Raw genomic sequence first — 26,274 nt, forward strand, 5'->3', positions numbered from 1 at the left:
CCCAGAGCCCTATGGCTCTGGATGAACCTAACGTCCGTCCAGTGTCAACTCAGCTCTTCAAAGTTCATCCTGAATGAGTATGCCTATGTCTGTTGATTGTCAATGATGAAACAGCAAATGTTCATCTGTTTTTTATGTTTTCACCTCAAAGTGCACCAGATTGATGCATTTAACTGTTAAAACTGTTTTATTTCTCCCATAGGCGTACCCTTGTGCCCCCCTAGAATGTTTAGAGGTCAGAATCATAGTACTGGAGAGAGGTCCAATATACTTTCACCACTTTTTTGCAATATCCCACTAATAACAGCTTCATCTCATTTATAGCGAACCCACAATATTTGTTGGTATGATTTCATTTCATTCCGCTAACGTCAATTTGCCTCAAGTCAAACGTTTGATTCTGCATGGCTTCCACCACTTGGTGCCTTTGAGTAAGCCAATCAAACGCTTGACTCCGCCCAGGTTGAGCCTCTTCCTGATTTTTAGACTGCAGTCAGGTACTTCTCTTTCAATGTGCTGATGCCACGCAATATGAATAATCCTCTAATTACTTCTGACAGATGTAGGCTATAGTAAATCATTACAAAAGGAACCAAAGTGACATGGTAAGTCAGTGTAGCAGTTTTATTGACCATTGAAAATCCCAATTCATCCTGGACCACAAAATCCCCTAAAATTGCGCATTCCTTTTTCTTCAAGTTGAGACACATACAGTACTTTAAAAGTCCACCGTAGCACTTTATCACAATGATTAACCCAGTGCAAAAAAAAAGAGAAGACAAACAAAAAGAAAAACTAAATCCAAACCAGTCGGCACAATCGTTAATATGGAAACATAAAACAGTCGTTTCCTCCCAAAATTGACCTAAACAGGTCCGTTTGAAGAGCATCTTTGTTTCATTCAATAAGCCGTTTTGATCATGAGCTCATTCACAAAGGGAACCAACGTTGTGTGTGTTGCTAAGTCCCAGTAAAAGGTTGAAATGGGAACAGAGAACTTTGTGGATAATTGGTCCAGGACTAATCTCAGTCACCCATAGTCTGCCCTAGTGAAAGTCCCTGAAAGTACACTGTTGTGTGTGCAGTTGTGACCTTGCTAATTAAAAACACATTAATGGAGAAAAAAAAGAACAAAGGGTAAAGAAATGATTGGCTCACGGATGTTTGCCTTCTGACATCACCAGAGGAATGATTAAAATAGCACCAGGTCGTGTGCTTCGGTTCACTTTTCCCTCAAAATAATGTGCTGGGTTTGAGTGCAACCCAAAATCGTTTCTAATCCTATTCCTCCTCATCACACCTTTTACTGGTCAAGTTAAAACAATGACGGAAAGTGTCTTCCGACATCGACAAGACAAAATAATATAAAAATTGCTTGTCTTTTTTTTGTTTGTTGTTCAAGTATCCCAAGAGGAATTAAATAGCCCTGAAGAAAAAGTTAAATCCAGAATCTCCCTGTCCTTTCTCTTTGCTAGTACATATATAAGGGGGTTGTTTTTAAAATAGAATAGAATTAAAGTGCCAATCACATTCATAGGGAATCCCTCCCATTCACATATCAATTTGTCGTACCCACCCACCAAGCTTTCCAGTACCATAAGAGAACAATCGTTAGATAGCAGGTGGTGGGTGCAAAAAAAACAACTAAAAAACATGAGATTTTAACCATGGGAGTTGTGAACGCAACCCCAACCTCTCATCCCATGGTGATGACACGTCTACAGGCAGAGAGCTCCTTGTCCACAGGCCGAGGCTGTTACTAAACAACGTGGGGACGTTCACAGTTCCATTTAGAGACTTGGGGAGGGGTTGTTGTGCTTCTGGAGAGAGAGATATAGAAAGAGAGAGAGAGGGGACATCCCCCCCCCCAGGCCTCCACCAACCTCTACAGCTTAACCCCCATAGACACTAGACCTCAAGAACAACAGACAGGATCAAGTAAGATGGCCGCCGGCTTCACTGTATCCTCCGGCAGGCAGAGTGGACTTGTCCGCCAACTTGCTCAGGCCTACCCCGTTGTTTCAGATCTTGTATCTACAGGGCACGGGAGTGTAGAGGTGGGTGAGGGGGGTCGGGGGCTGAGTGGTCCAGGCAGCTGGTCGCTGGGGAGGGTGGGTTAGAGGAGGGGGGAGGGGGGGGAGGGTCTTGTTATGACTTCTTGGGACAGTGCGAGATCGGGTCTGTGTTCAGAACTTCAATCATGGTTCTGGAGGTAGGGAAGGTTTCTGCTACTGACGGAAGATTCTGGTACCAGCCCGGTAAACTTGGGAGGAAACAGAGAGAAAGGTAGAGGGGTGGGGGGCAGACTGGGTTAGGGTAGTGGGGGCAGGCATTTGGAGACACACCATAGCCAGATAACAAGATGGGTAATAAATAGACTAAGCTCAGCAGCAGTTCTTGACATGAGCACGAACACACGCTTTAAGTTTTTAAGGAACGCTTAAAAGGAATACCTTTTTAAATTCATCCAGTTCTTGGCTGTTTTACTAAAGCTGTCTGCACTGGGCGTCGTCATGGCTTCGAAATCCACCAGCTGGATCAAACGTCAACCGAATAAAAATGGTAATTAGAGAAGACACTGATTGATATTCCCACTGATCTCATTAATCTGCTATGATACAATTCAGGTATTCTATAGCCCACGACACAGTACACAGCCACTTGACTGCAGTGGATGAAAGCGCCCAGGGCAGCATGGCGGTGGTAAGGCCAGGTGTGTTGAGAGTGGTTGTCTAGTTGCATGTGGGTAGGGGTGTTGCCTAAGTACCTTTCCTCTGGGGATCCTCCCTATCACCTCCTTCCCACTGGCCATCAGAGCTCCCATGACCACAGAGTAGGCCACCACGCTGGCAAGAGGGGGACAAGGGGAGAGGGAGAGAGGGGTGAGGTGGACAAGGGGAAAGGGGGAGAGGGAACACGTGTCATAACGCCGCCGTTTTCTGTTGTGGGAGGAGGGATGGGGGTGTGTAAGTGTTTTGGGCGGGATGTGTGCGAGTAGGGTGTGGAGAATGTTTGGGAGTGTTTAGGGTGGGGTGGGGTGGGGTGTGTGTGAGGGAGTGTTTTGGGTGGATTGTGTGCGAGTGTATGTGTGTGTGTGTGAGAGAGTGTCTACCTGGAGCCTCTAGATAGGGGCATGAGGTTACAGAAGTAGTAGACCAGAGATAGGATGAGATTACACACTGCATCAGCATCCTTAGGGGGGTAGAGAGACAGGAAATGAGAGAGAGAGAGAGAAGCAGACAAAATGTTAAAAAGAGAGAAGAAAACTCAATACCGTTTCATGGATGATAATGGCTCTTGCTCCTTGATAACATGCTTTGAGAACATTATGCTAGATATACCTGTCCGTCATAATACAAGTAATTATATCAATTATATATTATAAGTAATTAATCAAAAGTAATCAAAATCACAGCATCACAGTATCAAATAGGCTTAGTCTTTTTACCAGCTTTAGGAGTTCACATAGTTGGTGTGCTCATAGACAAACCCGTGTTTCAAGTGCGAAGGCATTTTTACAACGGCACATTTTCAGACAAGACAACTACAAATAAGTCCATTGAGCCATTCAAACAGCTTCTGCCTTATTGCTGCTCCAGTACTACAGCTCAACCCCAGGCTGGGGACGTTTCTCTGACGGGGGAGAGAGGCAGGGCTCCTACCCCCAGTTCTGTGGAGAGCATGAGGGCCTTGCCCTTGGCTGTGAGGTCCTTGTAGAGGTTCTCGATCTCAGACTGGTACTGCTGGGTCCTCTCCTCGGTGGTCTGGGTCTCCACTGAGAACAGCATGTTCCCCACTCTGCAGGACGCGGCACGCGCACACACACACACACACACACACACACACACACACAGACACAGACACAGACACAGACACAGACACAGACACAGACACAGACACACACACACACACACACACACACACAGAGCAATGTCACGGAAGCGTCCGAAAGACAGCAGGTCAGGAAGCAGGAAACATCAAGGGATAGGGGATCACCATACAGCCCAAATAAAATCATACAAACACACACACCGTGGATGAAGGCATGGTGTATTTTATGTGATGGAAGATCTCAGGCACTAAAAAACCAGTATGGTAAGTTTTGACCCAGAACATGGACCTGAACACTGACGACTCTTTCCCTCTGCTGCTGTTCAGCTCACTCCAGCATTTGTGTTACCACACAGTGTCACCAGGCACTAGGATTAGATTAACTACTAATGCTGTAGACCCCTAGTCAACATGGGCAGGCCTGGAGGGAACCTTGAAGACCTGAACCTTCCCAAAGAGCTGGAAAGTACCTCTCTGCTCTCCATTACAGAGAGAGACTCACATTCACACCATCAAACCTCGCTTCCTGTTAGGAAGTGTGTTTGTTGGTTAAATCGACTCTGCTGACTGCGTGTGTGTGGGTTCCTGTGCTCGGTTGAGTCACTTTAACAAACCCCCCCCCCCCCCCCCTATATTCTATAAGTTAAGGGTAAAGAAAAGTAATGGGGGCTAAGGATATCTCCATAGGGGGTAGGGGTTAGGGACTAGGAGTTTTGGAGTATAGGGTAGAGAACAGTTCTTGGGAATAGGGACTAGAACCTAGGGATTCCTAGGACTAAGCGGCTAAGAACTGAGCGCTTGTACATATCTGTAAAGGATATAGAGTTGGTGGTGGGCTATGTCTGGACTGGGTTCTAGTTCAGACCAGTAGGGACTAGGGGTATGGGCTGGTTTAGAACTGGGTTCAAGTACAGACCTGTCTCCTGTGATGGTGATGGTAAAGCCATCATACTCCTTCCCAGGATCCTTCACACTGGGCACCTTGGAGTTGACTGTGAAGCCATCTCTGGTTTTACTGTTGAACTGCTTCAAGACACAAAACACACAAAGACACGCACACACACACAAATGCCGTCAAACAAGATATACAAAAACAACACAGCACAATCAGATCTATGGGCTGAAACACTGCCATGGCAAAACTGGTGTTTTCTGGAAGAGATACTGACACTTTTTTTTACTGACAGACTCTATCTCTTCCATCCCTCCATCTCTCCCAGACACCATCCCTCACTATTTCAAACTCCCTCCCCTTAGTCCTTCATGATCCCAGCCTCTCTCCCACCCCCCCCATCCTAACTCCTCCCATCATCCCCCCCCTTTCCCTCTCCCTCTCCCCCCGCCCCCTCCCTACCTTCATGATAGGCAGCAGGTCCTCCACCTTGCTGACACTCTCCAGAGCCTGCCTAACCTCCAGCAGCCCCCTGGGGTTGTAGGCCCTGGGCAGCAGGACACACACACACACAAGATTATACTTTGGGCCTTATTGTGAAAGCAGCACTGAGAGCTCGGGTCATATACCTGAGCCACAGGTGTAGCTTTCATGTGACTAACCCGTGATAGACCAGTATTCTGTCTTTGATGAAGTTGAGGATGTCATCGAAGTAAGCCAGATAGCGGATGTTGATAATCTGCCCCCTGAAGGAGAAGCAGAGCCACTACATCAGCAAGACCACCCTAGTAAAACAACAAAAATCCAACTTTCTTCTGCCTTTTCCCAAGGGCTAGTTTCCCCGCTGGAAGTCGTAGCGCTGAGATATTCTTTCATGGGCTCACTGTTCTAGACACAACAGACCTGATGTCTTAAAGAAACCACAAAAGCTGAGGGAAACTCCAGCCTGTTGTCAGATCGCTCTTTGTAGAGCGAGGTGTCTGGTGATCAGGTTTCTGTCCGGCAGTGTGTGTGTGTGTCGGTGGGGAGTCTACCTGATGAGATTGATGTGGTTGTTGAAGCCACGACTTAGACTCCTGGCGGGCATCTGATCCAACCACAGAACTGGCTGGTCTGGATCCGCGATCCTGCAAGAAAGGGGCGCACACACACACACACACGGGATAGAGAGGGGGTGAGTCATTGCCCAAACGTGTCATTAAACGTGACATATGACTCTCTCTATCTCCCGAGCCTTACCTCCTCCATTTGACGGCTATGTCGAACATGTCTCTCCATTGCATCTGCCTGGTCTTGCCGTTGACCCGGACCTTGGCGTTACTCCAGGTGCGCTGCATCGCCTGCATCACCTCCAGGGTGGCCAGGCCCATGGCTGGACACACACAGAGAGAGAGAGAGAGAGACAGAGAGAGACAGAGAGAGAATGAGAAACACAGCTGTGATCCCTTCTTATCCATGTCCAGTCCATAACACTATCCCCTTTGACAAATGCTAACAGGCAGAGCCGTCGAGAACCCCCCCCCCCCCCCCCCGCCCTCCCACAAGCGCCCCCCCCACACACACACACACACCCCTACCCAACACCCCCACCACCCCCAGGGTGTACCTCGGTGGATGCGCCTGTTGGGCAGGAAGCCCGGGGTGTTGTACTGCATCAGGCCCCCCAGGTGATCGGCCGTGCAGATGAGCTTCTGGACCTCGCTGCTGTAGCTCTCGAAGTTCTGCGGCAGCACGTCTCTGGATCGGATAGAAGCAGCGGGGGAGGAGGAGGGGGGATGAGCAGGACAGGTGCGCGTGAATGTGCTTCTCTCTCCAATCACACACCCACAGACACACAGACGCACAGACACACCCACAGACATACACACACACAGACACACCCACAGACACACAAACACGCAGACACACACGTACTTGATGTGCGGCTGCAGGCCCGGCTGCTCCTCGTAGTCCTCGATGAGGAAGGGCAGGTTCTTTGCCCAGTGGTTCTTGAAGTTTCCTGGGAGGTCCTGGTCCACGTTGTACTCGGCCACGGAGATGTCCAGGTGAGAGTGGAGGTATCGGGAGTACTCTGGGGGAGGAGAGGGGAGAAGGGAGGAGACACGCAAGGAAGGTTAGGAATGGACTCTGTCGTAGTGATAGACATCAGGAGAGGACATTAGGATACGAGAGACATAAGGGAGACAAGAAGTTGTATTCCACCCAGACTAATGGGAAAGTTGACCTATATTATCCAAAGCTATCCAACAGGAAAACCTAGTCGGATGAATGACAAGGAACTCAGATGGCTAGGGGGTCAGATGGCTGAGCGGTTAGGGAATCGGGCTGTTAATCAGAAGGTTGCCGTTTGATTCCCGGCCGTGCCAAATTACGTTGTGTCCTTGGGCAAGGCACTTCACCCTACTTGCCTCGGGGGGAATGTCCCTGTACTTACTGTAAGTCGCGTTGGATAAGAGCGCCTGCTAAATGACTAAATGTAATGGAACTCTTTACAACAGGCTTTTAAAAGTGGATGAGTATCCTGACAGACTAAGTCTAATCTCAATTTAAAACCAGCCCCCCGGAAGTTACGAAACGAGAATTTCAGCGATTTGTGAACAGCGTGACCATTTGTGATTGCAATCGGTGTGTCAACGGGGATTCATGCTAGGTTGGTTCACCAACCTCTGAGGTATTTGACTTTCAGGTACTCAGAGCTGGCTTTCTGCCCCAGCAGGGGGTCGTTGAGCATGACCTTGGTCTGGGCCTTGATGCCCTCGTAGAACTGGCCCATGGCCACGTGGCTCAGCCCCTTCATGTACTGGCAAACCTCGTTGTAGGGCTCCAACTGCAGACACCGCTGAGGGGGGGGAGGGAGGAGAGAGACAGGTCTAAGTCTACTGTTGCTAACTATAGGCACTGCTGGAAGGGTGAAAGCGATGATGAGTGACAGATCTGAGCAACAGAAAGACAAGGCCCTAAATCATTTATAGTGGTTGACAGATGGCCGTGGGACAAACGTAAGATTGTGGGGCAGGTTAGCATTTATGCGTGGCCTAGTTGATGTCAGTGGGTCGGGTAGCTAGGAGCTCGTTTAGAAACTCGAGCAGAAAAAGAATGACTTTGAATGAGCGATGGAGTAGAGATGACAAGTATCCAGTTGTGTTACACATTACGACACACAGGACACAACAGGAAACAAAGGCTTCCTGAAACACTTTCTACCCCCAATCTAGGCGTGACTCACGCAGCGTGACTGCGCGAGTGGCAAGGAGATACGTCGTAACAGGTGAATTCTTACACCACATCCTACACAAACCACACACACACTGGCTGAGCAGCACACGAGACTGAAAGGCCCACTTACGAGGGGTGTGGAGCGTGTCTGCGTATGTGCGGGTGTAAACAATGTGTGTGTAGGGCCGTGCGTCTCCGGTGGCTGCTGGTAGCTGTGATAGTCCTCAACTACACACAGTGTGTTTGTGTGTGCGTCCATTCGTGTGTCATCACTGGCCAAGCATTGTCAGCAAGTGAACTGATAAGAACACAACACAGTCAGCAAAGCCTAGCGAGAATACCACACACAGGGCACCAACTCTCTCACCCACCCCCACACACACACACACACAGTTACCTTAAAGTTTCCGATGGCCTCCTGCAGGCTGCCGTGGTGGTAGAGCATCATGCCTCGGAGCTGAAGGGACTGGATGTGGTTCTGGTTGAGCAGCAAGGCTCGCTGGAAGCTCTCCATGGCCGCCTCAAAGTCCCCCAACTCCCTAGAGAGAGAGACAAAGAGAGATAGAGATATGGTTAAACACAGAGCGAGAGAAAGAGAGTGGCAGAAAAGTTAGAACACAGACACAGAGTGAGGGAAAGAGAGATGGATGAGCTAAAAGAGAAAAAGAAAGAAAAAAAGGACTACCTGTAGGCCTGCCCCAGGCTTTTATACGCATCTATGAAGTCTGCTTTCAATTTCAGGGCCTCCTTAAAGGTCTCTATGGCTTCCTGGAAAGATGAAAAGGAACAGGGCTAGCACGGTTAGCATGTAGTAACAGGCAGCACTTTAACGCAGCTAGCTAGCTCCAGGCTAGTTAAGGCTAATGCTAGGCAGTGAATCAGAGGACTTCACCTTGAGCATGCCTCTGTGGAAGAAGGTAAGGCCTTTGTAGAGCATAGCAATGGGCTGGTTCTTCTTCAGGTCCAGAGAGCGCTGGAAGTCCTCCATTGCAGATACATAGTCCTGCAAGGGACACACAGCACCAGAAGAGGATATGGAGAGCAGAGGGGGATGTTGTGAATTAATATGAGTACCAATAGTCATGAATGTTTTATTCAATGTTTAATTTGTTGTCTTTAGAATTGAGTTTCATTGAAAACAGAAACAGAAAAAACAGAAACAGAAACTGTTTAATTTGCCATTTATTGTGGCATTCAGCTTCAAGAATATTACCCATGAGGCTTAGTGAGAGTATCTGTGTGACAGAGAAGTGATTGAATCCCTGTATAACACTGCACAAGATGTTCAGTAAACAGTGCAAGTCGTCAGTGGTCGTTATTGCCTGATAATATCAAAATACATGCCAGAGGAGGACTGTGGGAAGACCAGTGCTACGTCCGAGAACGTGTGTGTTTGATTGTGTGTAGCATTATTGAGTGTGTGTGTGTTTGTGTGTGTGTGAGACGGTGTGTGTTCTGACCTCAGAAATGAAGAGCAGGGTTCCTCTATGTCTGTAGAGGCGTGCTGAAGGCTGCAGCTGGATGGCTTTAGACAGGTCACTCAAGGCCTCAGTGATACGGCCCAGCGGTGAAAGAATCTGCACACACACGTACACGCACATACACACACACACACACACACACATACTGTAACAGCAGCACCAGACAAACGCATGGTGTCGGAGTCAACAGTCAGGGGGAGGAATCGAGACAGAATGAAGGAATGTAGGAATGTTTGTGGCTCTCTCTATTTGCGTCTGTGTATCTCTCTCTCTGCCCATCCCTTCCCAGGCTTCCCAGACTCCCGTGTTTTTAGGCTTCCTCCTCCACGTCGCCCTGCCTCTCCTCGATTGCGGTTCTCACCTCTGCCCTCTGCTCATACACCTCAGGCCTGCTGGGCTCCAGGGCAATGACTCGGCTCAGCTCGTACAGCGCCAAGTCAGCATTCTTTATGTCCTGTAGGAGGGGGAGGGGAAAAGGGAGGTTGGGGGGGGGGGGAGAGACACACAGTTACCACTCAATGTAAAGTTGGTGTTGTTTTATATTGTTAATATGTCTATTTTGGTGTTGTTCATAAAAAATATATGTTTATATGTTCATATTGTTTTTTTCTGGTCCATTTCACTTTCAGTCATTACTTTATCTCTTATCTTTTTCTTCTGCTGCATTTCTCAAATTTCCCCTCCTGGGGATTAATAAAGCGTTATCTTATACTTGAGCAGTCACTGCTGTGTGGAGCACCCCAAACACCAGATGTTGTCAAACTCATTGTTCAAAATCCCTCTGTGAGATCGCCACCCACCTGCAGACTCTTTTTCCCGTACGCTATTCCTCGTCCGTAGATGGCACTGACCAGCTCTGGATCCCCCTGTTGGAAACAGCAACAAAAACAAACACACCATCAACAACTGCACAAACACTGCCATGCCATATAGACAGACGCCATTTTGGAAAGGGAGTGGGCCTATTTTTCTCCTATACAGAAGGGACTGTTGAACCCTGAACACACATACAGACCGGTCGAGCCCACCCACCTGCAGTAGCAAAGAGAAGTGTTTGATGGCTTCGTCGTAGAGGCCGTTGCCTATGAGAACGTATCCTATTGCTGCAAAACAAAAAATGTGTCAACAGGGGTTAAAACACAGAAACACAGAATAAATGCAAGAACACAAGAATCACTGTATGGATGAATGAATGCACACAAGAATGAATGAATGTCTCTTCCTGGCGGAAACGTACCAAGCTCCTCGTTTGTGTTGAGGTTGTCGACAGGGAAAGGGAACCTTTTCTGCTCTATGAACAGCCTTGCTTGGCTCTGGAGCAGGCGGACACACACACACACACAAGCACACCACAAGGAGGTTAGTCAGATAAGACTGTATCAGCCACACCGCTGCTTCTGGGAGGAAGAGAGGTGGAGCAGTCTGCCTCTGGGAGCTGAGGAGACAGTCTGTCATAGTAGGGGGAATAGTCTGCTCTCATGTTGCTTTCCTATCTTCTGGGAAGTTGTTATGGTATACAGGCCTGTCAGGAGTTACAGAAGTAGGACGGGTGAAACCGTGTGAAACTTGTGGAACTCACCAGGATCTTCTCAGCGTTGAGCGAGAAGACCGACTGGCAGGGCGGACTGCTTCCTTCCTCACAGTCCGGGTCCTCCAACTGCAGAATCGATGACTCTGCAGAGACAGTGTGAGAGAGTGTCAAACAATCATAACCAAAATCCCCTTTGGTACACACTCCACAGAGCTCCAAGCCTACAGTGAAATACGATACACAGGTCTAGAGTCACCTTGTGACTTGGTTCAGTAGTGGACTGTTTTTACAACGTGTGCCAAGGATATCAATTAAATAAAAAGCTGCACGTCTCAAATAGGACCGCACACAATACATACCACAAAATACTGACAGACTTTTCATGAATGCTCCGTTGACAACATTTTGTAGAGTTTAAAGTCATTCATTCACGTCGTTCTTGAATTTGAATCGTCACGTTACACTTCCAATTATGCACCTTTAGAACCCAATGCTGCGAGCTGAAGAGTGCACGGTGGGACTACTAGACAACATAGTACAATACGTTCCCTTTTACATTGCGAGCCATTTAAGCAACTTTAGACTACAACAACTGTTCTAGCTAAAGCCAGTAAATAAAACTAGTTACGATCAAGAAAACCTGCTTCATTCAATTAAATGCTATGGCAGTGACTTAATTGCAGAGTCACTGATTCTCCTCTGACCTTTGTCATTGCAAAACGTAACCTCTAGTCCTAGAGTAGCTCCAGGGAGCGGTTAGCTGGTTGTCCGTGTTATATGTCAACGGGCGAGGAAGACGGGTTTGACACCCAACAACAGATAGCACTGGTGGCTAGTTAGCTAGCTGCCTTCAACACCGAGTACGAGGACGTGGCAAAACTATGGCAAAGAGAGATCCTACCGCAGTCCGCCGCGTACTCTTCCAACTCTGGCGAGCTACAACCATGTTTGTGCAGATCGCTGTTGAAGAAAGTGAGAGTAGATAAGTGCTCAGTGGAAAAGATGGCTCGACTGAAGTAGAGAAGTGAAAGGGCTACCACAACAACACCTCGGCAGGCAGGTGCCATGTTGTGTTTCATGTGTGTAGGTGATGAGAGCGGAAGCTTTGCTCGTGTAGTTCCTTCACTGCCTACGCCCCCTTGCAAATTCCCCGAAACCAATCTGCCAGCGAGAGTTACAAAAAACTACATCTCCCATGCTATCTGGGACCAATCAAGGAAGTCGCCTTCGTCAAGCCGGTAGACTAGTTTGGGAGTTTGCACAAGACAGAATGGCTAAAGCTGTCTTTCGGTGTGTGGAATGTAACGAGGACGCGGTCGAGCTTCACAGAGATTACAGTAATGGGATTTTGAAGATAACCATATGCGTGAGTTAACTAGTTAATTACCACCTGGCTGAGTGGTAGTGTTGATGCTGTAGTCGTGGATGCAGACACTTTGCCAAGCTAGCTAGCTGTAGGCTATGGCACAATATGTCACCAAGAGAAAACCTGTGTAGTAAATTGTTGCGTGGTTACTTGGGCAGTGAGAACAGTGTCTCCCTGCTATCTGTGCCTCTACCCCACACACTCAATGTTTGCGGATTCGTTTCACAGGAGTCTTGCAAGAAGCCCGTGGACAAGTACATTGAATATGACCCAGTCATAATCCTGATAGATGCCATTCTATGCAAAACCCAAGCTTTTAGGCACATTCTGTTCAACACTACCCTGAACGTAAGCATTAGTCTTCTGGAGGTTGGTGTCTGTCAGAATGCTACAAACAAACCTTTACAATCAACGCAGAGAAACGAGGATGCCTCACTGTGTATGTGTGTGTGTGTGCGTGCGTGCGTGCATGTGTTCCTATTCCCTCCACAGATCCACTGGAAGTTGTGTGTGTTCTGCCTGCTATGCGAGGCCTACCTGAGGTGGTCTCAGCTGCACGTATCTGAGCCCGGTAGCAGCGACCCCTCTGACATCATCAGATACACCAAGGAGTGGAACTTCTACGCCATGTTCGGCCTGGCCACTCTTGGTAATAATAAGACTTCTGCCACTGTACAGGGTTTGGCTCCATTTAAGTCTCACATATCAAACATGTGAATACATCAAAAGTCTGATGGGTGAGTTGTGTGTAAACGGGGCATCACACTTTTCTCTCTGTTCCACAATAATCTAATGAATCGTGTTCAATGTAGGCTCCCCCCCACCACCCATGTTTCCAGCCAGAGAATCAGTGATATCCCCCTAGAAGTTTAGTTTTTCTGGGTACTGAGATTAGCGTCCATTTAGTTTGTGACACTGGCCCAATTACTTTTTTTGTTTCAACTTAAGGAAGATTCATGCACCAAACCACCACGTTTATAGATCAAAAAGACTTGAGTTCTGTTCTCCGGTTTGCGTCCCTGTGCGTGGGCAGAGCTGTGTGTGTTCTGCGCGGGGGTGCTGTGCTTGCTGTGGTTGTCGGGGAGGCTGTGTTGCCGCAGCGCCGAGATGGCTCGTCTGCTCCGGGCCCTGATGCTGTCCTCCTACGGCAAGGTCCTGCTCGTCCCCGCCGTCATCTGGGAGCACGACCATTCCCCGCTCTGCTTCACCCTCATCAAGCTGTTCGTCCTCACCTCCAACTCCCAGGCCATCAGGGGTAGGCAACTCTCCGGCAAACTGTTTGAGGCTCTGCTCGTCTGGATGCCTGATGGCTTCCGCCAGATGGCAGCTGTCCCCGTCTGAAACTCGAAACCTGAAAGCTGACACGGATTTGATGTTTGATATTTTGTCTCTCCCTTCCCTGTGCCTCCCCTGTCTCTCCTACCTGACCTCCCCCTCCTCCCAATCTTTCCAGTAATCCTAAACTGTAGCAGGAGGCTGTCCCTACTGGCGGTGTGTGTGGGCCTGCTGTGTGAGACCGGCTTGGCCCGGGCTTTCCAGAAGATTCCCTGGAGCCTCCAGGACATCCTGGCATTGCACTGACTTCTGACCTGCCGCAGCCATTCCCTGAGAAGGGCTTACAATATCTTTTGATTGGCTGATAGGCCTGAAAGGAACTTTTTGATTGGTTTGAATCCTTTTCAGGTCTTCTCATACTGGGAGTGAGTGGTGTGCGTGTTCCCTTAGCTTCAGCCACCTGCCACAGAGCCAACAACTGACTGATATGGGTCAGATTGCACTATCAAGCAGAACCCAGTGGACCAAACTCCATAAATAACTGTCTGTCTGGAATTTGCCATCTAGTTAGCCTGGGAGGACAAGGACCATACTCCCTGTCAAAAAAAACACCACTTAACCCTTGTGTTATCTTCGGGTCATTCTGACCCATCAGTCATTGTGACCCACCGTCGTATTGCGACAGATTTACCGCATACAAAGACAAAGTGAAGCATTTTCTTTTAACCGTTGGGCTGTCTCAGACCCCCCACATTGCAAAGGTTAAAAGAAAATTATTTTAATTTGTTTTTGTATTGGGTAAAATTGGGTAAACACAACGATGGTTCGTTATGAACCTTTGGGTCATGTGACCCGAAGGCAGCACGAGGGTTAATGAATGGACTGTGTGTACCTACTTACGTGGGAGTGAGTTAATGCAGGTATGCTACACACCATGAGAGAGAAGAAGGACCTGATTGACCCAACAACCTCCTGTGTCCAGGCAACTAGCCTGGCAGGTGAGCTGCCATTCCGGAGGTTACCTGAGGTCAGAAAGAGGGGGGGGGGGGGGGGGGGACTAGCGATATCGGCAGCAAGAAATGTCTACTTTTTACAAGTTGGCGGGCTGTGAATGTGACATTTGTGTGTGCGCGGAAGATCTCGAGGGGCTAGTATGAATGTGGAATTCCCCTGGTATGGCCCTCACCCTGAATCGGAACTGTACAAGAGGGCAGTGTTCGCTTGGTAATAATCTTGCTGTGATTAACGCAAGTAGCCGAGGAATGATGAGCGTGTGGAGACACAGAGAGAGGGGTGACTTGACGTGCATGTCCATGGATAACTGGTCGTGTGTTAGGAAGTGCATAACTCCTCACCAGAACCAGATGTTTGCAGAGTTTCACCTCACTGGGGGAAACATTCTCTGAAAACGCTTTTGTTCTCTTCAAACATGGTCCTCTGTGTCCATACGATGTATACATAACGTACTTACGTTTATTTTATTTGGTGATATCTGTAATTTTGATAGCCAGCATTTTATAATAAAGCACATTTTCTACTGTTTCTCCTGTGTGAATTCCTGCCAGATTTCTGTTTGAGAGGAATGCTAGGATTCATAGTGAACCCACAAGTTGAAACAGCTCGTCAGATCACGTGGGGAACACTCCAGCTTGGAATGTTTGGTTTGGTGTCCTGAGGTTCAGAGTTGGCCCCTGGTTGGAACAGTACAGATGCTGTTGCCAGTGTAAACTTGTGAACCCCTTTAAACTATTTATCTTAAATGAAGATCTGATTTATGGTCCTAAATATCACAGCTTGAGTTCAAGTTAGTAACTATACTACTCTACACAATATCCAATACATTTCACTCAGACATTGTTGCCGATGTAGTAAACATTTAATGAAAATATCAGTGGATATGTCTGCACATTGCTGTGGTACAAAACGTCATGTTTGGTGCATACCTTTGCATTTCTTACCTGTCTTGGCTTTCTGAAGTGTTAACCCTCGTGCTGCCTTCGGGTCACATGACCCAAAGGTTCATAACGAACCATCGTTGTGTTTACCCAATTTTACCCAATACAAAAACAAATAAAAATAATTTTCTTTTAACCTTTGCAATGTGGGGGGTCTGAGACAGCCTAGCTGTTAAAAGAAAATGCTTCACTTTGTATGCGGTAAATTTGTCGCAATACGACGGTGGGTCACAATGACTGATGGGTCAGAATGACCCGAAGATAACACAAGGGTTAAGTAGGACTGTAAACTATCAGCACCACCCAACTCTGGTATAGCTTAACTGTTACTCTAAGATTATATATTTTACTGCACTTCTTCGAGTAAAGCTTTGGATGACCTTGCACTCTTAATTACTCTGGATAGGATACTAACCTTAATGAAGTCGGCAAGGGTCTAAAGCAGGCTGTAAGATTGAAAAAGTTATTTGAACTGTACAACTGTGCTCAAGCCTGTCTAAGCCTGCCCATTGCTCAAACTGAAAAAATACTTTGTGATGACATCAGTGTTTGTTTTGGTGCACCCATGGTGGTAGTGATTATATGGTGCATCCATGGTGATAGTGGCAAATTGTACAATAGGCAGCCTGGCCAATCCCATGGTGAGTGATGCGTACCTTGGATTTGCTGTCAATCAAGATTGTTTAATCTGCTGCAATCTCCTAAACAGGTGCTTGGGCAGGGTAGACAGAACCACATTCCAAATGGCAGTGCTGAATTTTTTAGCCAATATTTACACACAATCTATTTAGCACACATAATCTGAGGACTAGTGTCCTGTGTCTGTATTAAGTCTAAGAATGGGGTCACCAAAGACGGCATTCAGATAGAAAACAAGATATTTACACCAAAAGTGACAGAGCCCCAGAGCTGAGGCCTGCTGCTGTTCAAACAGGGAACGATGCTCTACATTCAGCTCAGGAAACTGCTTCCAGGAAACGCAGAACTAGGGCAACAGTCGCGAAGAGTAACGACATTCTCTCCTTTTTAGCTTTTTCTATTGGGTCATGCCTTGTTGCTCCAGAAGAAAGAATTGTATAACAACTATTTTAAAGATGTTTTCACAAGACCTTATCAAGCTGAGGATATTTATTACTCGTCATTTATTAACACAATTTGTGTAACTATTACATAGCATAAAAACAATCTTCCAATAACAGTAGTATGGTCATTCACTGAAAAATAACAAATCAACATGAGGAACAGACCGGAATAACAATCCCCTTGCAGGTTTTATGGATTCTCATCCTAATGAACAATCAGAAGTACTTAAAACACATCAAAACATATCCACTGACTTAATGGAGGAGGAATGAACCAAAGTTGTATTTGACTACCCTCATGTCACTAATGGCCGTTTTAAACACGTTAGCACCCCCCCCCCCACCCCCACAAGGAGATGGACAAGATGATGATTCCTTATTTAGAATGTGAACTCATGCAAATATTCAATAGTTTGACAACATGAATGATTCATGTGGAACTTCCCGAAGGTCTACAAGACCTTCTGCCTGGCTGCAGATCCTGATTCTGCACCGGTAAACCCTGTCAGAACAGAGAGCCACACCCTGCACTCCAGCCCTCAGGTGGTAGTGGTGGGGTACATTTCAGACTGCTCCACATAACTGATAATGTGAACTTTCTTTTGCTGGTGAACAACCTCTTTTTTTAAGGGGTTTCTTTTTGGTGGGAATCAAACGTTTTGCAGAGTTGGGTTTACAGGAGAGCTCCTGTACGAGATGCACCATATTTTCTTGTCGCAGACGCTACCAAAGCTCTGGGGTTTGGAGAGAGACAACAGCAATAGCCAATGGTCTGAGACCACATGGCATAAAGGCACTAATAGCAATTAGCGTTGGGAGGGACGTTTTTGTGTAGTGTTACAGACAAAGGTTTAGGACTGACAGGTGTCCTGTAATACTGACTTTCACAATGAGGGGCTGGTGTTTGTAGTGTGTTAACCTGCATGCCTACAGTAGGCTAAAGACTCAAAAGCAGAAGGAGGTATACATGTCTGTAGAGTACCACACAAGGTTCCGTAGACATTTTCTTTCAGTGCTCCATTTCGATTTGGGATTTTTTTGTTTTTTTTGCAGCATCTGGCCTACAGGCATGCTCCATTGTCAAACTGCATTAACAGTCAAGATAACAGACTACACTACCCAGAAGCCTCTGTCTGAGGCTAACCCTGGAAGGTTCAACATTCTTCAATAGAGACATCACATCATACATGTGTTAGTAGCCAACAACTAGGCTGATGGTGGGCAAAAAGACAACTTGGCATTACAGGCTTTTTAAACCACAACACCACTGTGTGGTAAAACACCTTGAAATCCAAATACGATAAACCAGGATGTGTGCGTCATTTTGACTCTTTGGTTCGAGTACCACAATCACCCAAAAATATGGACCGTTTTTTTTTCCACACACAAAATGCCAGGATATGCACAAGCACAAGTTCACCTTCGGGATGCAATTTCAGAATGAACATTGGAGTTGATTCTCCTTGTAGTGACGCCAAGTGCAGTCACCTAAGCTCTCTGGGTAAGACTATGGAAGACTGTTTGGAAACATTGCCAAACAAACAAAATAAATATCACAGATCATATATGGGAGAATAACATATAGACGGGAGTTAGAAAGGGTACCCTGTGTCAAGTTGTTAAATGTCTACAAGGATTTGGACAATATTCCCCCCCCCCCCCCCCCCCAACATGAGTGAGTGTTTCCGGTTGGTTACCCAGAACCAGGAAGATCCCATGAAAGTTAAGCTAGTTCATCCTAAACGCAGGTCCGCCTGAGACCAAGTTCGTTGTTTTCCCCACAGAGAAACCGCGTCCAAAATTAACAACATTGCTGGACCAACGTCATGTCATCTGTGGTATAACAAGGTGGCTAGGCTACCTGTGTCTGAGATGGCATCACCATGGGTGGAGAAGCAAAGCTCGGGGGCCTTGGGGGGGAGGGGGGGGGGGGTAACAGTCTGGTGCTGGGTCAGATATGTGCGCTTCTCGTGGTCTTGAAACTTGTTCCAGATGTAAGAATGTTTCCAGTATTTGTAAATCACATTTCTTCCCGCGCTTTTGTCTCTGGCCGATACAAAAGGCAACCGCAAACCACTTCTAACCCTGGAGATGGAGATCCCCATAACTTCTTGCTAGCTGACATCTTCTTGTATGGATGAGCAACTGGAGGTCCCCCTCCATCTCAACCCTGTTCAAGGCTGGACCAAAACTGGCAGCCTCTTTCCACCAAGCCATACAAAAAAAAACTCTAAAGTTCATCCAAGTAAATACACGAGATATAACATTTTTCATTTTTATAATATAATAAATAATCAACCTTTGTTTATATCTTTATATGAAAAGGTTTGCCGAAAAAGAACAAAAAAAAGGGGGGGGGGGGGGTTATATAAGCCAGCATGTACTGCAGCGGAGCTCTTTATAAAGAGCATATTGCCTCTATAGGTGTGGAGCTGTCGAAGTCTGGAGGTCCACAGCTCAGCTCCTTTCAGTCTCTCTAGTCAGGTGGAAGGTAGATAGGTAGCTTCCATATCTTCTCCTTCTAAAGGCCTCAGGGGAGGTGGTCGAGGTAGGATATAACAGGCCACCTCCTGCCTTCTCTGAGGAGAAAGACCCAGAGAGAGAGACCGCCATGAGAGGAAGGCCTTCAAAACTCCAACCAGAGACCTTTCCTCTCTCTTAAACCTCCCTCATGTCTTACTCCCTTCTCCACCACATCCCCCCTTCCCTCCCTCCATCTCTCCATCTCTCAAATAGTCACATGGAAGGAGTCCTGCAGCCAGCTGTCCTTGCTGGTCCCGTTCTTGGGACTCAAACCCTCCGTCTCGGGGCCCTCCCCCGGGGGCAGGGCCTCCGTAGGGGTGGTCCCAGAGGCCTCCTGGTAGTACTCGTCCTCCTCGTCGAAGTAGCCGTTATCCAGGCCACCGGCGCCGGCACTTAGGTCATGACAGCTGCCTTTGTATTCCTGGATGGACTCGTGCAGGGACCAAAGCTGGCACAGCAACGACATGTCCTGCTGCCGCAAACCCACCTGGGAGCAACAACAAGAGTTAGGCGTTGGTTCTGAATTTACCGGCGTTCAACCAGTTGGTTTATCACAGATGCTGGCTGAGAGGAACAGCCAAAAGGATTAGTCAGTCATCATTATAGGATCAGTGCCAGGCCAAGGGACTTGATGTTGTGCGTGGGTTTTATTCAGTGTGACAAGTGTTGGGAAAGCTTTTGAGGTTAAAGTCAAACAGGAATATCTGGATGAGGGTGGGATGAGGGGCGAAATGGGATGTAGCGCTGGGGACTCACTGGTTGTCATTAAAGTGACTTAGACGAATCCCGAGAGCTACAATTCATCCGCATTTCACGGTTGCAAAATCATTATGCCAGCTGTCAAGTAACTATATGACTGTGTGTACAGCCAACTGTGTTTTATTTGACGGCACCAGGCTGACATTTGAAGGTTGGAATTCAGATCAAAGCAAGATCTCATGATTTAGCCCAAACAGCTGTTGCTCGCCCTATTTACACCCGTACACAACCCCCTAAGCCAGATTTTCCAATTGTGCAATAAGATTTTCTTTACCATTTCTTTCCGTAGGAGAGCCAAAGCCGCATCGAGGTTGGCCGGTTTGTTTGCCAGCAAATTATCTGCGTTATTTCGCCCTCGGCTCAGGTCGTCTTGGATCATGGTCTTCTTCGCGTACATCCTCTCCATGTCTCTCCAAGACCCGCCGCTTGAGTTAAGCAGACCGCTCAGGCTCTTCGGCAGTGGGGGTAGCCCCTCGATACAGGCCAGTGTTCCGCCCGCAGTACCGTTCGCAGATTTCCCGTTCATCGTGGTGTCTTTGTAGAGCAAAAGCAACACCAAATGTTGGAGACGTTAAGAGTAACTTGGCGTCGATTTAAATTACAACATTCGTTAAAGAAATGCGTTTTTCTATCGAGTACCATGCAACAGTCGATATTCTTTGCTGACCGAAACGCAGTAATCCCCCTCACGGGCTCGAGCTGACTTGCACTTCCTGTCTCTTTAGTTCCAGGCTGATGGGGCGTCTCCCTTGGTGACAGACATGAAACGGCTGGCTGAATATTCATAACTTTTATTAGATTTGTATTGGACACATCACTAATTATGTATACGTGTTGTGCATGATATTTAAATAACATAAGAAATACAAAGGACAAAACAACATCAACAGCCATATTCGAATGTTATATTAAATTAAATGTAATATGAAATTACTTCACTGCAGGAAATATTGTGGAAGTAGTATTTTATCAATGGAAGCATGAAAGAAAGAAAGAAAGAAAGAAAGAAAGAAAGAAAAAAAGAGAGAGAGAGGGAAAGATAAAGAGCGAGAGAGCTAGAGAACAACTCGCAGACCACGTACGTTGCATCGGTACAATAGACATTTTGGTGGTGAGACCATTACAAAGAGAGTGTGTGCAACAAAGGTGTCAGCCTAGGAGACAGATGGTGAGCCTGTCTCTTCAACAACAACAGCACTGGAGACAAAGAGGCAAAAGAACCAAACGCACACAGGCACACGCTAGCCACACACCGGCAGATGTCAGAAACGTACACTGTATGCCCTTAGAAAAAAACATCCAGGTCAGCCACTTAGCTCACACCAATAGAATTATCTCCAATTATATAAATTGGCGGATGGTGAGTCCCTTTTCAAACGACATTGAGGTCTTCTTGCATGTGATTCTGAAGGTCTCTTAAAGCAGAGTCAAGGACACTGCACCTCTAAGCCTTCATGATCAACATAAGTGCTGTAGTTGGTTTTTGAGAGGCCGCTCAAGATGGGGAGATTAGGCCAGTGAATGTACCCCCGGGGCATCATTTAAATATGTGTCAGTGATAGCATGCAGCCAGCTTCTAATCTGAAACATTGCTCACTTCTCCAGATCCCTCTCTCACAAAGAAAACACATCCCATAAGTGGCTGTCTTTAATGCCACAATCTCTAAACGTAGCAGACCCCCAAAGAGAGGAACACCAACCCTAATGAAAACAAACACGGAATATGAATTACACCATGTGGCATATTCACATGCAAATAGGTCTTCATGAGCATGAAAGGGCTTGAATTGTTCCAAAACAATATTCATAGAAAGCAGGATTGCTGTCTGGCACTTAAGCTGTTGGAGACACAATGCCTCAGAGAAGACTTGAGGATGTGCCTTATATGAGGCAGAAAGAAGCACAAAGACCTGCAAAGTGAAAACTCTAACAGGCCTGTGTTGAAAATAAAGCTTTTTACTTGACACAAGACCAGTATGTACACACGTATTTCTAAACAACCTGTTCCTTTAACCTTGTCTTAGTTACCGACTGCTCTCTTGCTCTCGAGTGCAATGCCTTTGGGGAATGGAAAATCTATTCAGGAGCATCTGAGCATGACCATGCATTGAAGTATGTGTTTGAAAATGATGTGACCTTTCCAGACAATTAACGGAGCACTGTGAGATGACAACACAGAACTTGAGGCTGCTTTATTGATCCCCAATAGGCTGACTGATTTTGAAGACAGAACTGTATGCGAACACATCCATTTGAGTAGAACGTTTATTTCACAACAATTTATTTTTAAGTAAAACTGGACAAAAATATAAAAGGTAAAATACAATTATAGTTTTGTATCAAAGCAATGAATCCAACACAATCAGTATATATCTTATTCCTCCAACATGTAAACACTTTTTTTGAACGAAACAAACAGGCACCTTAAAACTATTGTAGATACGTTTTAAAGGCTGACAGAAACTGACAACATAACATTAAATAAAAGGTTAAAAGGCATTATGTCTTAGTGTTGTGGTTCAGAACAGCACAGAATAGCACCGCAGTAACAAATGACTGAGGTCACCCAACGCCCTTGTCACACCCCAACTGAATGCGGAATGCGGTATGAATTCTCAAAACTTGAAAGACGTGAACCGCAAGCAGGTGTGAAATACAATACTGCCCGATCAGCATCACAGCCTATCAGGACCCCTCCAAACTATGTACCACAGCAAGTCTATAAAGAGGCTGCAATAGAGATGGTTTGACATGGCCTAAAGCACTTATTTTATGAGAAAGTACACCAACTATTATTTTGTAATGATTGCTTGTGTCCACCACTAAGTAAAAAATCAGTCACTGCATATTTTTTTTTAAAACACCGGTTGTAACTAAATCAGTGACTTCTAGTCAGGAGTTGTTTATAATTTAAATCTCAAACTGAAGGTACAGGGACTCAGGAATCAGCTCTATGTGGTTACAAAAGATATAGTAGCAAATCCTTCACATGTCCACATTTACAGCATCCAACAAACCAATTACATCCCAGTCAGTGCTTTGGTCCTATTTAAAAGTCCCTGAGCTGTGTGATAAAATGCCACGGCTGTGTTTCTTCCTCACGCTGTTCTCCATCAGGACAGACAGGAGTCTAGATGTTCATTGATTTTGGCCTCCGGCACCTTGACTTGGCACACTGGGCAGCTCACTGTCAGGCTGGTGGAAGCCCCAAAACTGGCCTGGGCAACGGGGGTGGAGGTGGAGGGGGCTGGGGCTGGGAGGGCTGCCCTTGAGGCTCCTCCCTGTCTCCCGTCCCTGGAGGTGGTGGTAGATGATGAGGAGGATGAAGACTCTCCCATGGTCTTCCGGAAGAAGTCGAAGATGTTGGCGGAGGTCCGGTTGTCCCAAGGTCTCTTCCTGGAACTGATGCCCCCGGATTGGCTGGTAGGGTCTCTGGTCTGTATCTCCTCAGGAGGTTTTGACACAGTGGAGGGACCAGCTGCACTCTGAGATGTCTGAAGGCTTCTGGAGTTGAATAGGTCCTGTACAGACTGCTGTTTGGTCTTTGGTAACGTGTTCATTGGATTGGCGACCTGTCGGCTGGGTTTGGGAATCCTGACTGGGGAGCCGTTGATGTTGACGAAGACCCTGGTGTTGCTGACTGACTTCTTCATAGGCGGTCCCTTGCTTGGAGGGGCACTGGGGGCTCCACCTGCTGGTGAGCTTGTGTTACTACCCCTAATGGGGCTACTTCCATTAAGCCATCCAGATGAGCCCACTGTTTTATTGGCTGACAGGGCTGGGGGGGACATCAAGGGCTTGGCTGGGGAGACTGGGGGGAAAACTGCTGGCTGTGTGGGGCTGGGCCCAGAGGGTTTGTTGGTGGACGATGAGGATGACGATTGAGAGCTTCCACCCAGCAAGAAACCTTTGCCGCTGAAGGGGATGATATTCCTGATGTCCTGTAAACCGGAACCTAAGAGTAAAAAAAATAATATTTGCATCAAAAATGGCTGAAATACACTCAGTGAGACATGGCTTAAACAGCAGATATTTGCATAGGTGGCTGTCAACATACAGTACTAGACATATGCATGCACTAGGGGGCAGTGTCTGCATTTGCCAGGTAAAAATTACACAAATCAAAGAAGAAACACAGAAACGGAAACTCAAAGACAAGCGGAAATGAAAATGTTATTTTTCCACCCTTATAGATCACATCTCCGGTCATAATATACAACTATTCATTTAATCGTGTAGAAACAGATAAGAGAATGCACTTTAAGAATTCATTGAAGAGCTTTGTTTCGAAGTCTGGGTGCTTTTGCCGTTTGTTTACCACTGGATATACCTCCCTTGGAGGTGTGTGCATGAATTAGGTTTCAAACCGACCTGTTGTTGTGCTGGAGGGCTTCCTGCTGGCTGTGGGCTTGGTTTCGAAGCCATCCTTGCTGCCCTCTCCCTTGGTCTTCCCCTTCTCCTTGCTGCCCTCTCCCTTGGTCTTCCCCTTCTCCTTGCTGCCCTCTCCCTTGGTCTTCCCCTTCTCCTTGCTGCCCTCTCCCTTGGCCTTCCCCTTCTTCCCGTAGCCCTCCGGCTCTTTCACCTTGGTGTACGTGCCCCCGCAGCTGCTCTGGTGGCCCCCCCACCAGGGGTCCAGGGACGAAGGGGCCCGGTTCATGGCCCGCTTCACGTAGCCGAAGAAAGGCTTGCGGTTCTGGCAGGGGCCGTCGCAGCGCCACCAGTGCTGGCGGTACAGGTCCACCTCATCGTTGAAGGTGTGGTACACCTAGAGAGATGTAAACAGATTCCACGTCAGTGTTGGTCTATGGAGCGTCCTCTTTTATTAGTAGGGGACTGTGTCATTTGTGGTCATACAAAACCTTGTTTTAAGTCGTTTTCATTGTCCAAATATTCTATTTTGAAGTTGTCTACTAATCATTAGCTATGACATTTGCAAAGACGGATTCAAGAGTCAAGTGTCAGCGACATCATGCAAATGATGTCACAGATGACTCCAAACAAGCAGAATGGACGCTTACGGTGATCTTAGTCCCAGTAGCCTGGTTGATTCTGTCCATGTGCCTGCAGAACTCTGGCCCATGTCCGTCCCTGTCTCGATTGTTCTGGGTCACGAACAGCAGAGCGTGAATCATCTCATGAAGAAGCGTCTGAAATCAGAAAATGTATCAATTATAGTAAGCATATACTGTATGTCTACGTCAAAGGAGCTGATCAAGGTAGGTCACCTGGACAAGATCCCGTCTGGGTCTAAGCTTCAGTAATGGCTCGCTGAGACGTATGGAACACAGTCCACCTCGACCCTCGTAGGAGCACACACCTGCACATCTGGCAAAAGAGAGCAGGACTTATGGATGTAGAAAGTAAAAAATGACCCCTGATAATCACACTAATCTTCCAGGTAGGTTAGGATAATATTTAGACCTGGAGTATGACATTCAAGAATCTACAACTTAAGAACTCACAGAGTCATCCTAGGGCTCCATTTGACCTCCACACCGCAGAGTTTCCCCCAGAAAAAAGTGTCGTTGAACTCAAGGAACATGGACCTCACATCGGGGTTGGGGTCCAGCGTTTCCCATGAGTCATCCACGATGGACATTGGCCTCTCGGGGTCGACACGCGGACGCGAATAAGGGATGACACTGCTGCTGCCAGACTCAACTTTTCGCTTTTTGCTGCTTTGTCCAAAACTGTCTCCTTCATCACTTACTGTGGATCGGGACGCCTCGTGGTCAAACTGCTCCTGCAGCTGAATGGCGAGCAAATAATCTTCGTCCATATTCAACAAAGGATGAACAGATGCCCACTTCCCTCGTTCAGATTATTATTTTTCGGGGTGTGATAGTGATCTAACGATTATGACTGATGCTAGCACTAGCAGCAGAGCTGTCAAGCCAAGTCAATCGAATCAGTCATGTCGGCCCAGTGATTGTGCCTTTCGAGTTCTGTTAACCCTAATATCCAGTTTATATCCATCCATCTCAGTATAGTTCACTTGCTTGATAGTAAGTTATTTGTTGACCAGTGAACGGAATTAAGCTAAAGACCGAAGCTTTAAGTAGCAACACTAGCCGCGCCGTCCCCTTTCTTTTAAATTACTGCACTGTTCCTGTTTACGTGGGTTCGGTGGCATTCCAATTCAAAACGTCCCATCGCTCTGTACGCCTCTTTATAAATAATCTTCATGAATAACGTTGAACGTTGAACGTATAGTTCATAGGAACAGCTGAATATAGACCAGAACGAATTCAACATAAACAAATGACCTAAATATATCTAAATAAAATATCTGTTACAATAAATAAACAAGAACATACGATAGGGACAATTTTTTGAATTAGAATTTAACCAGTGTTGGCAAAT

The 26,274-nt window shown here is 46.8% G+C and overlaps 4 protein-coding genes across 6 annotated transcripts; 1 reads left to right on the top strand and 3 right to left on the bottom strand.

The window, feature by feature from the left end:
• Positions 1-610: 610 nt before the first annotated feature.
• Positions 611-12,162, bottom strand: ttc13 (tetratricopeptide repeat domain 13). 2 transcript variants are annotated; one of them, XM_062467668.1, is made up of 23 exons: positions 11,853-12,162; positions 11,000-11,094; positions 10,658-10,733; positions 10,453-10,523; positions 10,221-10,286; positions 9,782-9,874; positions 9,400-9,516; positions 8,832-8,942; positions 8,625-8,707; positions 8,337-8,478; positions 7,388-7,562; positions 6,638-6,794; positions 6,330-6,460; positions 5,963-6,095; positions 5,758-5,850; positions 5,386-5,469; positions 5,186-5,270; positions 4,748-4,854; positions 3,663-3,798; positions 3,113-3,192; positions 2,768-2,846; positions 2,454-2,533; positions 611-2,263 (listed from the first exon to the last, which is right to left on the bottom strand). In XM_062467668.1, the coding sequence occupies exons 1-23, from the start codon at positions 12,028-12,030 to the stop codon at positions 2,149-2,151; spliced, it is 2,487 nt and encodes an 828-aa protein (XP_062323652.1). In that variant the 5' UTR covers positions 12,031-12,162; the 3' UTR covers positions 611-2,148. The 2 variants fall into 2 exon arrangements, with proteins under 2 accessions (XP_062323652.1, XP_062323651.1); XM_062467667.1 differs by having other exon boundaries at positions 4,748-4,857; positions 11,853-12,160.
• On the top strand, positions 11,824-15,134 carry arv1 (ARV1 homolog, fatty acid homeostasis modulator). The gene is made up of 5 exons (XM_062467669.1): positions 11,824-12,317; positions 12,546-12,665; positions 12,810-12,966; positions 13,351-13,572; positions 13,771-15,134. Exons 1-5 carry the CDS (start codon positions 12,147-12,149, stop codon positions 13,896-13,898), a joined length of 798 nt encoding a protein of 265 aa, XP_062323653.1. The 5' UTR covers positions 11,824-12,146; the 3' UTR covers positions 13,899-15,134.
• Positions 15,135-16,665: 1,531 nt separating this feature from the next.
• Positions 16,666-20,645, bottom strand: fam89a (family with sequence similarity 89 member A). Of its 2 annotated transcripts, XM_062467670.1 has the most exons (3): positions 20,186-20,645; positions 19,370-19,639; positions 16,666-19,208 (listed from the first exon to the last, which is right to left on the bottom strand). In XM_062467670.1, the coding sequence occupies exons 1-3, from the start codon at positions 20,435-20,437 to the stop codon at positions 19,110-19,112; spliced, it is 621 nt and encodes a 206-aa protein (XP_062323654.1). In that variant the 5' UTR covers positions 20,438-20,645; the 3' UTR covers positions 16,666-19,109. The 2 variants fall into 2 exon arrangements, with proteins under 2 accessions (XP_062323654.1, XP_062323655.1); XM_062467671.1 differs by having other exon boundaries at positions 16,666-19,639.
• Positions 20,646-22,158: 1,513 nt separating this feature from the next.
• sprtn (SprT-like N-terminal domain) lies at positions 22,159-26,254 on the bottom strand. The gene is made up of 6 exons (XM_062468191.1): positions 25,374-26,254; positions 25,137-25,236; positions 24,930-25,058; positions 24,417-24,676; positions 24,283-24,362; positions 22,159-23,866 (listed from the first exon to the last, which is right to left on the bottom strand). The coding sequence occupies exons 1-6, from the start codon at positions 25,688-25,690 to the stop codon at positions 23,025-23,027; spliced, it is 1,728 nt and encodes a 575-aa protein (XP_062324175.1). The 5' UTR covers positions 25,691-26,254; the 3' UTR covers positions 22,159-23,024.
• Between the last annotated feature and the right edge of the window lie 20 nt (positions 26,255-26,274).

The sequence above is a fragment of the Osmerus eperlanus genome, chromosome 8, assembly GCF_963692335.1.
Source record: "Osmerus eperlanus chromosome 8, fOsmEpe2.1, whole genome shotgun sequence".
Lineage (NCBI taxonomy): Eukaryota > Metazoa > Chordata > Actinopteri > Osmeriformes > Osmeridae > Osmerus > Osmerus eperlanus.

Coding starts and splice junctions, on each gene's coding strand:
- ttc13 (XM_062467667.1), bottom strand. CDS start 12,030: ATGAAACACAACATGGCACCTGCCTGCCGAGGTGTTGTTGTGGTAGCC. Junction 8,943..9,399: donor CCCTGCTCTTCATTTCTGAG/GTCAGAACACAC, acceptor TGTCCCTTGCAG/GACTATGTATCTGCAATGGA. Junction 6,096..6,329: donor CAACAGGCGCATCCACCGAG/GTACACCCTGGG, acceptor GTGTGTGTCCAG/CCATGGGCCTGGCCACCCTG.
- arv1 (XM_062467669.1), top strand. CDS start 12,147: ATGCTATCTGGGACCAATCAAGGAAGTCGCCTTCGTCAAGCCGGTAGA. Junction 12,318..12,545: donor TTTTGAAGATAACCATATGC/GTGAGTTAACTA, acceptor TTCGTTTCACAG/GAGTCTTGCAAGAAGCCCGT. Junction 12,666..12,809: donor TGTTCAACACTACCCTGAAC/GTAAGCATTAGT, acceptor TTCCCTCCACAG/ATCCACTGGAAGTTGTGTGT.
- fam89a (XM_062467670.1), bottom strand. CDS start 20,437: ATGAACGGGAAATCTGCGAACGGTACTGCGGGCGGAACACTGGCCTGT. Junction 19,640..20,185: donor CTCTCCTACGGAAAGAAATG/GTAAAGAAAATC, acceptor TGTTGCTCCCAG/GTGGGTTTGCGGCAGCAGGA. Junction 19,209..19,369: donor GGCTGCAGGACTCCTTCCAT/GTGACTATTTGA, acceptor CTTTCTCCTCAG/AGAAGGCAGGAGGTGGCCTG.
- sprtn (XM_062468191.1), bottom strand. CDS start 25,690: ATGGACGAAGATTATTTGCTCGCCATTCAGCTGCAGGAGCAGTTTGAC. Junction 25,237..25,373: donor TGGAGCCCTAGGATGACTCT/GTGAGTTCTTAA, acceptor CTCTTTTGCCAG/ATGTGCAGGTGTGTGCTCCT. Junction 23,867..24,282: donor GCCCTCCAGCACAACAACAG/GTCGGTTTGAAA, acceptor TTTTACTCTTAG/GTTCCGGTTTACAGGACATC.